General features: G+C 68.2%; 3 protein-coding genes across 4 annotated transcripts in view; all 3 read left to right on the top strand.

Annotated features, from left to right (window-relative positions):
- NGRN (neugrin, neurite outgrowth associated) overlaps positions 1–498 on the top strand; it is an 8,945-nt gene extending 8,447 nt beyond the window's left edge. The window contains exons 15-16 of the mRNA XM_041465016.1: positions 39–149; positions 220–498. Coding sequence (XP_041320950.1) covers positions 39–149; positions 220–481 — 373 coding nt within the window. The 3' untranslated portion in view covers positions 482–498. The remainder of the gene's footprint in view (positions 1–38; positions 150–219) is intronic.
- Positions 482–1,955, top strand: HDDC3 (HD domain containing 3). Its single transcript, XM_041465027.1, has 4 exons — positions 482–704; positions 1,181–1,236; positions 1,317–1,557; positions 1,780–1,955. Exons 1-4 carry the CDS (start codon positions 482–484, stop codon positions 1,908–1,910), a joined length of 651 nt encoding a protein of 216 aa, XP_041320961.1. The 3' UTR covers positions 1,911–1,955.
- VPS33B (VPS33B late endosome and lysosome associated) lies at positions 1,923–9,625 on the top strand. 2 transcript variants are annotated; one of them, XM_041465018.1, is made up of 23 exons: positions 1,923–2,152; positions 2,291–2,371; positions 2,445–2,503; positions 2,631–2,680; positions 2,784–2,851; positions 3,061–3,106; positions 3,406–3,500; positions 3,766–3,870; positions 4,179–4,275; positions 4,382–4,459; positions 4,877–4,950; positions 5,785–5,871; positions 6,026–6,116; positions 6,288–6,362; positions 6,608–6,672; positions 7,031–7,085; positions 7,157–7,203; positions 7,589–7,721; positions 7,963–8,036; positions 8,546–8,647; positions 8,810–8,885; positions 8,953–9,069; positions 9,497–9,625. In XM_041465018.1, the coding sequence occupies exons 1-23, from the start codon at positions 2,057–2,059 to the stop codon at positions 9,574–9,576; spliced, it is 1,851 nt and encodes a 616-aa protein (XP_041320952.1). In that variant the 5' UTR covers positions 1,923–2,056; the 3' UTR covers positions 9,577–9,625. The 2 variants fall into 2 exon arrangements, with proteins under 2 accessions (XP_041320952.1, XP_041320951.1); XM_041465017.1 differs by having other exon boundaries at positions 1,924–2,152; positions 2,442–2,503.
- The last annotated feature ends 167 nt before the right edge of the window (positions 9,626–9,792 follow it).

The raw sequence follows: 9,792 nt of genomic DNA, 5'->3' as shown, positions 1-9,792 counted from the left end.
GGGCTGCGCCGGGCCGGCGCTCACGCGTGTTCCCGCAGGGCGCGGCGGCGGCGGGCGGCGGCGCGGATGGAGCGGCTGCGGCGGGAGCTGGGCGGGGGGCGCGGAGCCCCCGATCGCGCCCTGACCTGGCAGGCCATGGAGCAGCTGCGGTGAGCGCGGGGCCGGGCGGGCCCGGTGACCGCCCCGGTGACCGCCCCGGTGACCGTGCCGTGCCCGCAGGTTCCTGCGGCAGGAGCTGCCCGAGGAGTGGCCGCTGGAGCGCCTGGCCCAGGGCTTTGGCGTCAGCCCCGACGTGGTGCGGCGGGTGCTGCGGAGCCGCGGCTGCCCCTCGCCGCGCCGCCGCCTGCGGCAGGACCAGCGGGCGCTGAGCGCCGCCGCCACGGCTCCGCCGCCGGGACGGGGAGCGGGGGACGGGCGCGAGGTGCGCGCCCCCGACGGGACGCTGCTGTACCGGCTGCCGCGGGGCTGGGGCGGGCAATAAATGCAGTTGGGACCCGCCTCCGCCTGTGCTGCTTCCGTCGCGCCGGGCGCGGGCTCCGAGGCGGCGGGGATGAGCTCCGAGGCGGCGGGGATGGGCTCCGAGGCGGCGGGGATGGGCTCCGAGGCGGCGCGGCTGCTGGAGGCCGTGGACTTTGCAGCCAGGAAACACAAGGAGCAGCGGCGGATGGATCCCGAGGGCACCCCCTACATCAACCACCCCATCGGTGCGGAACCCCCCCGGCACCGCGTCCCGCTCCCGGGAGACCCCCGCGGCCGCTCTCTCCCGGCGCACCGCTCACCCCGGGGCCCCTCCTGCCCCGGCGCGCTCCAACCGCGGAGCCCCTCACCCCGGTCCCTGGGCAGAGCCGTGCCCCGTGTCCCGTGCCATGGCCTCGGCCCGAAGCGGGCAGAGCTGCCGGAGCACCGCAGCCCTGCCCCGGCCCTGTGTCTGGCTGCCACCCGCTGCTGCCCGGCTGTGCCCGGGCCCGCGGGGGGCTGCTGCCAGGCCTGGGGACAGCCCCTGCGACCTTCCTGCCTGCCCAGCCGAAGGATTCACCGCGGGACGTGCCCGCGGGGTGTCCCCCGCACAGGGCTGGTCTCGGGGAGCCTCGCTGCCCACCGGTGGCGCAGCCCCCGTATCACAGGGGCGCGGAGCTGCCTGTGCCCCGCCGCCTCCTGCCACCTTTCCGTTCTCCGGCAGCCGTCGCCAGGATCCTGGCGCATGAGGCCGGCGTGACGGACGTGGTGGTGCTGCAGGTAACGCCCGGCCCGGCCCGGCCCGGTCCCGCTGCCCGGCCCGAGCCCCTGCTGCCCCCCGCGTCCCCTCCTCGCCGCAGGCCGCCCTCCTGCACGACACGGTGGAGGACACGGACACCACGCTCGCGGAGATCGAGGCGCGGTTCGGCGCGGAGGTGCGGCGCGTGGTGGAGGAGGTGACGGACGACAAGAGCCTGCCCAAGATGGAGCGCAAGCGGCTGCAGATCGAGCGCGCTCCCGGCTGCAGCCGCCGCGCCAAGCTGGTCAAGCTGGCGGACAAGCTGCACAACCTGCGGGACCTGAAGCGCTGCACCCCGCAAGGTACCGGCGGAGCCCCGGGCCGGGGGCACCACGGCGCCGGGTGCAGCGGCACGGGCCCGGCCAGCAGCACGGCTGCTGCTGCTGGCTGTGCCGAGGGACAGAGGGGCCCTGCGCTGGGCCGGGGCATGGCGGGGCAGTGTGTCTGTGCCGGTGTCCCCGTGGCACCGGCACCGGCACCGGCACCGGGGCAGGAAGTGACGTACGCCACGCGTGTCCCCGCAGGCTGGTCGGAGGAGCGCGTGCAGGAGTACTTCCGGTGGGCGGCGCGCGTGGTGTCCGGGCTGCGCGGGACCAGCGCGGCCCTGGAGGGGGCGCTGCAGCGCCTGTTCGAGGAGCGCGGCGTGCCCACGTGACCGGGGGCCGCGCCCGCCTCCGCCAATAAACGTGCGCAGAGCTCAGCGTCTCTGGGTTGCCATAGTATCGCGCGGTTCCGCCGCCGCCGAGTTCCGGCCGCGCCGCGCCCGCGCTGTCGCGTTCCGGTGCCGAGCGGGCCCCCGCCATGGCGCTCGCCGGGCGGCGCGACGCGCCCGAGCCGCCGGACTTCGGCATCCTGAAGCGGCTGGCGCGGGACCAGCTCGTCTACCTGCTGGAGCAGGTCCGGGGGGCGCCCGGGGCGGGCATCCCGCAGCGGGGCGGGCGGAGCGAGTCGGCGGGATGGGCGTTGGCCGGGGCGGGCGCGGGGGGCCCGGCGCGGGGCAGCCGCCGGTGCCCGCTCATGCCCGCCTGCCCGCAGCTGCCCGGGAAGAAGGACCTGTTCATCGAGGCCGACCTGATGAGCCCCCTGGACCGCATCGCCAACGTGTCCATCCTGAAGGTAGCGCGGGCCCGCTCGGGCCGCCCCCGCCCGCCGCCGCCCGCGCCCGACCCGCGCCCTGTCCCCGCAGCAGCACGACGTGGACAAGCTGTACAAGGTGGAGAGCCGGCCGGGGCCCGGCGCCAGCGACCAGTGAGTGCCCGAGGGTGGGCTGGGCTGGGCTGGGCTGGGCAGGGTGAGCTGGGCTGGGCAGAGCCGGGCAGGGCAGGGTGGGCTGCCCGGCACGGAGCCTCCAGCGGCCTCGCCCCCTGTGCCGCAGGTTCTGCTTCCTGGTGCGGCCGCGGGTCCGGACCATGCGGCTCATCGCCGGTGAGTGCGGCTGCCCTCGGCCGGGCCAGTGCTCCGGGCCGCCGCTGAGCCCCGGCCCCGAGCGGGTGGGCAGCTGTGCAGGGGCTCTGCGCGGTCTCCACAGATATTGTCAACGCTGACAAGATGTCGGGCAGGAGCAGGAAGTACAAAATCATCTTCAGCCCCCAGAAGGTCAGTGGGAGCCGCGGTGCTGCCCGTTCCCCCGTCACTCTGCCTGCCCGGCCTCTGCACCTTCCACCCTTCTATAGGCACCAGAAATTGTAACCCAGAAATGTTTAAGTAAACCCACGTGTTGTGCTGCCTGGGAAGGTGCTGGGCCCCTCCCGAGCTTTTCCTGCTCAGAGCCTGTCTGGCCCTGAGGGTCTCCCCTTCCCTTCCAGTTCTGTGCCTGTGAGATGGTGCTGGAGGAAGAGGGGGTCTTTGGAGGTGAGTGGGGCTGCAGTGCTGCTCGGGGTGGCTGACACCACAGGATCCCCGTTAAATCCCAGTGCTGGGATCCCCGTGTGGGCAGAGAACACGAGTTCCCTCGAGGCTGGCTGCCAGCCTGCAGGCAGATGTGTGCCCACACAGCATCAGTCCCTCTCTTCTGCCTGAGGAGAGGAGAGAGGGTCCTGCCACCCATCCTGTCTGAAGCTCCACAGGCCCTGTTTTGGGGCTGCTGTGATTCTTGGGGCTCTTCCTGCCCGGGGCTGCACAACTGTCCCCTGTCCCTGTCCCGAGCACAGATGTCACCTGCGATGAATGGTCCTTCTACCTGCTGCCCCTGGATGAGGACATCATTAGCATGGAGCTGCCCGAGTTCTTCCGTGACTACTTCCTGGTCAGTGGGACGCTGTGGGGGGTGGCAGCCCATCCTGTCCCCTGTGCCTCACGGGGCTGGGCACGAGCTGCTGTTCAGAGAGGAGGTGTGTGGCCCTGCCAGCCCCTCAGTGCGCACCACGGCCCCGTTTGCTCCCCAGGGCAGCTTTTGCTGGCCCCTCTGCCCCTGGCCCAGCAGCTTGGGGCAGCTCCCAGCTCCGTGCCAGCCCAGCCCCTGCCCTGCAGTCCTTGCCAGCCAGCTGCCACACTCACTGCCTCGTCCCCAGGAGGGAGATCACCGCTGGATCAACCCCGTGGCCAGGGCCCTGCAGCTGCTGAGCTCCCTCTACGGCCCCTTTGGGAGGACGTACGGCATCGGCCGCTGTGCCAAGGTGGGGCTGGCACCGGGCCCTTGGGTCCTGTCAGGGTGCGCCTGGCAGGGACCTGGACCCCGCCAGGCACACGGCAGCACATCACCAGCGGTGTCACTGCGCTGTGCCTCCTCCTGGGCGGGTTTGGGGGTCCCGTGTGCCAGGCTGGGCAGCGGAGGGGCGGTGCTGCTGGCTGGGGTGTGGGGAGCCCCCCGTGCCCTGAGGGCAGGAGCCTTTGTGCCTGGCCTTGGCTGTCAGCCCCGCTGTGTGCCAGGGCCCTTGGTGGCAGCCGGGGCTGCTCCCCGCCCTGGCACCCTCTGCCCTCTCAGATGAGCTACGAGCTGTGGCGGGACTTGGAGGAAGAGAGCGACAGCGAAGGGCAGGGCAGGAAGCCTGAGATTGGGCACGTCTTCCTCATGGACAGAGGTGGGCTGAGGCACGGCTGCGGGCTGGGCAGCACGTGTCCCAGAGGGGCAGGGAGCCTGCGTGGGGCGGCAGGAGCAGCGGGAGCGCAGCCTGGCTCTCCCTGCAGACACCGACTACGTGACAGCACTCTGCTCCCAAGTGGTCTACGAGGGGCTCGTGGACGACACCTTCCGCATCAAGTGTGGTACGTGACCCGGGAAGGGCCGGGCAGCTCGGGGCTCTGTGCTCACAGCGGGGCAGAACAGGGCTTTGCACTCACAGGTGAGTGTGGGAGCACTCACAGCTCGGGGCTCTGCCCTCACAGCACAGCAGAACAGGGCTCTGCCCTCACAGCACAGGGCTCTGCCCTTACAGGTGAGTGTGGGAGCACTCACAGCTCGGGGCTCTGCACTCACCTGGCCAGTGCCAGCAGGGTTTGTGCCTGGCCCTGTTCCCACAGGGACAGTCCCAGCGTGGGGTGCTGCTGGAGGTCATCCACAGGGACAGTCCTGACTTTGGCCAGGGCTGGCATCCCCTGTCTCTGCTGCCTCTTGCAGCAAGGCTGTGCATGTGGGAATGTTGCTGTGTCTGGGACAAAGCAGCTCTCCACTTTTCCCTGCAGGCAGCGTGGATTTTGGGCCAGATGTCACCTCTTCTGACAAGAGTATCAAAGTGCTGCTCAATTCCCAGGACCAAGTGAGTCCTCACAAGCCTCGGGGAGGGCCCTTGGTGGGAGCAGGCAGAGTGGCCATTCCCTCCCCTAAGCTTGAGCAGGAGTGGCTGGGGGCTGCTGGGCCCTCGGAGCATGGGTTCAGGCACAGAGAGCAGAGAAACCTGGTGCAGCTGCACTTCTGAACCTGTCTGGGCCCCTGCATGCAGGGCTGTGTCACAAATGAGGGTTTTAAGGAATCCCCAGCAAAGGTGTCTGCAAAAACGGGTTTAATATAAAAGCCACAGCTTGACAAAATTCATTGGCAGAGTTCTACACGGTTAAAGCACGGAGATAAAAAGCAAAAAAAAAACTATAAATCAATGAATCCAAACCAAAATCAACCCAAAAATATCGAGGTGGAGGTGGGGAATGAGGGGTAATCAAAAGGATAGAAAGGAATATGGAAGACCCTCCTGTTGAGTCACGAGTTCATAGTAATTTTCCATCCTGGTCACAATTCAGGTTGGTATTTTACTATGGAATTTGACAATCAAAATATTACTCCACTTGGGTTTTTATTCAAGTTACAAAACAATTTTCCCAGGCTGTTTATTAAGAAGCAGTAGCTGGTTAGACAGTACCAGTTCCTAGGAAGAGAGAGTGTTTCTGCTAAGCTGGGGAGGGCCCAGTGCTGTTCACCAGGGCTGACCTGAGCAGCATTTCTCAGATCCTGCTGTGGTCAGAGGGGCACGCTGACACAGGCTGCTGTGCTGCCAGCCAGGGTTCTGGGGCCAGCGGGGTGTGGGGAGCGTTGGCCCTGGGCTCTGTGTCCCCAGGGCTGCAGTGGCCGGGCCCTGGCAGCTGTGCTGCTTGCACAGGTGTTCAGCCAGATCCGCAACGAGCACTTCTCCAGCGTCTTTGGCTTCCTCAGCCAGAAGTCACGGAACCTGCAGGCGCAGTACGACGTGAGTGTCACCCTGGCACGCGTGTGCCACTGTCCCTCGCAGCCTGGCCAGGCCCCCCTTTAGCCTGGCCAGGACCCCCTTTAGCCTGGCCAGCCCCCCTTTAGCCTGGCCAGCCCCCCCTTTAGCCTGGCTGCCCCTGCTCTCCCTCCCGCAGCGGCGCCGGGGCATGGACATCAAGCAGATGAAGGACTTCGTGTCGCAGGAGCTGAAGGGACTGAAGCAGGAGCATCGCCTGCTGAGCCTGCGTAGGAGCCTGAGGGGAGGGAGGGCTGCACTGCAAGTGCTGGGGCTGCGGGGAAGGGGCAGGGGGGCCCTGGATGTGCCCAGCAGGGACAGGGCAGGGGCTGCTGGTGTGTGCTGACAGGGCCTGCAGAGCCCTTTCCCCTCCAAAGCCACTGTGTCCCTTGGCTCTGTAGATATTGGTGCCTGTGAGTCTATCATGAAAAAGAAAACCAAGCAGGACTTCCAAGAGACCATCAAGGCTGAACACGGTGAGTGCTGCTCCATCCGTGCCTGCCCTGCCCCACTCTGAGCCGTGGCCTCGCTCGCCCCAGGCCAGGCAGCCTCATGCCTGGCTGTTCCCTGGGTGGCCCCGTCCTCCCGGCCCCTTCTGGGGGTGTCTCGAAATCCCAAGTAGGGGCAGGCTGCACTCTGAGAGGGAACGTGTGGAGGGGTGGGGGCCCCCTTCCCTGGGCTGGCAAGAGCCCGGGGGTGATGCTGCCTGTCCCTGCCACAGCACTGCTGGAGGGCTTTGACATCCGTGAGAGCACCAGCTTCATCGAAGAGCACATCGACCGGCAGGTGAGAGCACGGGGTGCCTGAGCACACTGTGACAGGTGAGAGCACAGGTGAGAGCACGGGTGCCTGAGCACACTGGTGACAGGTGAGAGCACAGGTGAGAGCCCGGGGTGCCTGAGCACACGGATGGCAGTGACAGGTGAGAGCACAGGGGAGAGCACGGGGTGCCTGAACACACTGATGGCAGGTGAGAGCACAGGTGAGAGCACGGGGTGCCTGAACACACTGATGGCAGGTGAGAGCACAGGTGAGAGCACAGGTGAGAGCACGGGGTGCCTGAGCACACGGATGGCAGTGACAGGTGAGAGCACAGGGTCCCTGCTGCAGCTCCCTGCTGCCCCGCTAACCCTGCTCCCCACAGGTGTCCCCCGTCGAGAGCCTGCGCCTCATGTGCCTCCTGTCCCTCACGGAAAACGGTGAGTGCCCGCTCTGCCGGGCCAGCAGGGGCACCTGCCCAGGCACCGAGCTCACCTGGTGCTCCCCACAGGTCTCATCCCCAAGGACTACCGCTCCCTGAAAACGCAGTACCTGCAGGTGAGGGCCAGAGCCACTGCAGAGAGAGAGCTGTGCTGGGGGGACCCTCCTGTGCTGCTGGCCATGAGGAGCTGAGCCCGGCACTCCTGGGGCTCCTGGGGCTGGGATCTGCCTCACAGCCCCTTCCTGAGCCCCAGCACGGCCAGGCTGGCTCTGCAGGACAGACCCTGCCTCACAGCTCCTTCCTGAGCCCCAGCACGGCCAGGCTGGCTCTGCAGGACAGACCCTGCCTCACAGCCCCTTCCTGAGCCCCAGGCAGTGCCTGCCCCTGCCCTGTGCTTGCTGGGGGCTCCGAGCAGCCTGTGCCTGGCCGCAGAGGGGACAGCCTGTGTGCTGCCCGTGCTGGCAGGCGGGGCCCACGCTGTGCCTGCTGTCCCGTTCACAGAGCTACGGGCCCGAGCACTTGCTGACCTTCCACAACCTCAAGCGCGTCGGGCTGCTGACCGAGCAGGCAGCTGGGGAGACCCTGACAGCCGTGGAGAGCAAAGTCAGCAAGCTGGTGACAGACCGTGCTGCGGGTGAGGCAGCCCGTGCCCCGTGTCCCTGCAGCCCGGGAAGGGCAGCTGCTGGCCCAGGCCTGGCTGGAAGCACGTGTCCCAGCGATGGTGCTGCGGGCAGGGCACTGGGCTCTGCTGGGGGGGCACCAGGGCTGGCAGCCACCAGGGCCATTCTCCAGAGCACACAGCGCTGCACACCTCTGCCAGCCTGGCGCTGGCATCCAGAGCCTCTCGAGATGTTTCTCCTTGTCGTGTTTTCCAGGAAAGATCACAGATGCCTTCAGTTCTTTGGCCAGGAAGAGTAATTTCCGAGCCATAAGCAAGAAGCTGGGGTTGGTACGTCCTCAAGGGGTGCGGGCTGGCCACAGTGCCCACAGAGCAGAGAGCTTTGCTTAGCCTGTGCCCAGGCTGCAGGCTTGGCACCCCAGGGGGACACTGCTCAGGGCCAGAGCTGCTCCTGGCAGCCTGGGGGCATCTCCTCGGGGCTGGGGGCCACTGCCAGCTTGCCGCTGTGCCCTGGCCCCGTGCCCTGTGAGTGTGGTGCAGCACTGGGGCTTTCCTTGCCCCCTTCAGACACTGCGGTGGCACGGGGCAGGCAGCCCTGTGTTCTCCATCCTAGGCAGAGGTCCTAGGGTGCTGGCAAGGTGACATTTCTGGGCCATTTCTGTCCCTGGCCCTGCTGCACAGCCCACCGGGGCACTGTGACGCTGCCTCTGGCATGGTGGGGCGGGCGGTGGGGACAGAGCCGTGCTCCGAGTGTCTGTCTCTCCTCACCCCTGCACCTCTGAGGGGCACGAGGCCCCGGCAGCCTGGTCCTGCACCCCTGCTGTCACCTGTCACTGCAGATCCCTCGGCTGGATGGCGAGTATGACCTCAAAATGCCTCGGGACATGGCGTATGTTTTTGGCGGGGCCTATGTGCCCCTGAGCTGCAAGATCATCGAGCAGGTGAGCCCGTCTGCCACTGCAGGGAGCCGGGCGCATCCCCGCACGCCCTGCCTCCTCCTGGGGTGCCCGGCAGGGCTCCCGTGCGTGCCCCGGGCCGGTGGCGTGAGCGCTGCGAGCCCCGGGCAGCCCCGAGCCTGCCCGAGCCTGCCCGCCGTCCCTCAGGTGCTGGAGCGCCGCGGCTGGCAGGGCCTGGAGGAGGTGCTGCGTCTGCTCAACGGCAGCGAGTTCTCCGCGGCAGGTAGCAGCGGGGCCGGCGGCGGCGGGGGGCCGGCCCCGGCACGGCCTGCAGCGCTCTTCTCGCGCAGACAGCGCCGCCGAGGACAGCGCCGCCGGCGAGAGCCAGCGCGTCGTGCTCGCCGTCTTCCTGGGGGGCTGCACCTTCTCCGAGATCGCGGCCCTCCGCTTCCTGGGCAAGGAGAGAGGTAGGAGGGCCTGGCAAGGGCAGGGAGCAGGCAGGAGCCGCTGCAGCGCAGCCAAGCAGGCTCTGGGCACTGGGCAGTGGGCTCTGGGCTTTGGGCTCTCGGCACTGGGCTCTGAGCTCTGGGCTTTGGGCTTTGGGCTCTGGGCACTGGGCTCTGAGCTCTGGGCTTTGGGCTCTGGGCTTTGGGCTCTGAGCTCTGGGCACTGTGCTTTGGGCAGTGGGCACTGGGCACTCTGCTCTGGACTCTGGGCTCTGTGCTTTGGCCTCTGGACTCTGGGCTCTGGGTTTTGGGCTCTGGGCTCAGCACCGGCTGGAGCCCCCGGGAGGGGCTGGGGAGGTCCTCGGCTGTCCTGGAAAATGTGCGGGGACAGGGCAGTGCCGGTGCTGCCCCGCAGCGCTGCTGCGGCACCGACGGGCCTTTCCTACAGGCTGCAAGTTCATCTTCCTGACCACGGCCATCACCAACAGCGCCCGCATGATGGAGGCCATGATCGAGGCCAAGGCCTGAACCGCAGGGCCCGAGGGCAGCCTGCCAGTAAAGATTGTGCTGACAATGACCCGGCCTGGGCCCGTCTGTGCGGGAGCGCGCCCCGCGGAACAGGCGCGGGCTGGGGCCGGGCGGGGGCGCGCAGGGAGCGCGCGGGGACGCGCAGGGAGCGCGCGGGGACGCGCAGGCGCCGCCCGGGGCGCGGTCACGGAGCGCTGTCAAATGGCGAGCGCGCGG

The sequence above is a fragment of the Pyrgilauda ruficollis genome, unplaced genomic scaffold (assembly GCF_017590135.1).
Source record: "Pyrgilauda ruficollis isolate IOZ18807 unplaced genomic scaffold, ASM1759013v1 scaffold186, whole genome shotgun sequence".
Lineage (NCBI taxonomy): Eukaryota > Metazoa > Chordata > Aves > Passeriformes > Passeridae > Pyrgilauda > Pyrgilauda ruficollis.
The sequence above is the reverse complement of the archived record's forward strand: the minus strand, read 5'-3'. Positions and strand labels throughout refer to the sequence as shown.

Bases quoted from the DNA above. Each gene is read 5' to 3' on its own strand.
- HDDC3 (XM_041465027.1), top strand. From the start codon at position 482: ATGCAGTTGGGACCCGCCTCCGCCTGTGCTGCTTCCGTCGCGCCGGGC. The intron at 1,237-1,316 runs GTAACGCCCGGC...TCCTCGCCGCAG, and splicing joins CGGACGTGGTGGTGCTGCAG to GCCGCCCTCCTGCACGACAC. The intron at 1,558-1,779 runs GTACCGGCGGAG...GTGTCCCCGCAG, and splicing joins GAAGCGCTGCACCCCGCAAG to GCTGGTCGGAGGAGCGCGTG.
- VPS33B (XM_041465017.1), top strand. From the start codon at position 2,057: ATGGCGCTCGCCGGGCGGCGCGACGCGCCCGAGCCGCCGGACTTCGGC. The intron at 4,460-4,876 runs GTACGTGACCCG...TTTTCCCTGCAG, and splicing joins CACCTTCCGCATCAAGTGTG to GCAGCGTGGATTTTGGGCCA. The intron at 8,648-8,809 runs GTGAGCCCGTCT...GCCGTCCCTCAG, and splicing joins GCTGCAAGATCATCGAGCAG to GTGCTGGAGCGCCGCGGCTG.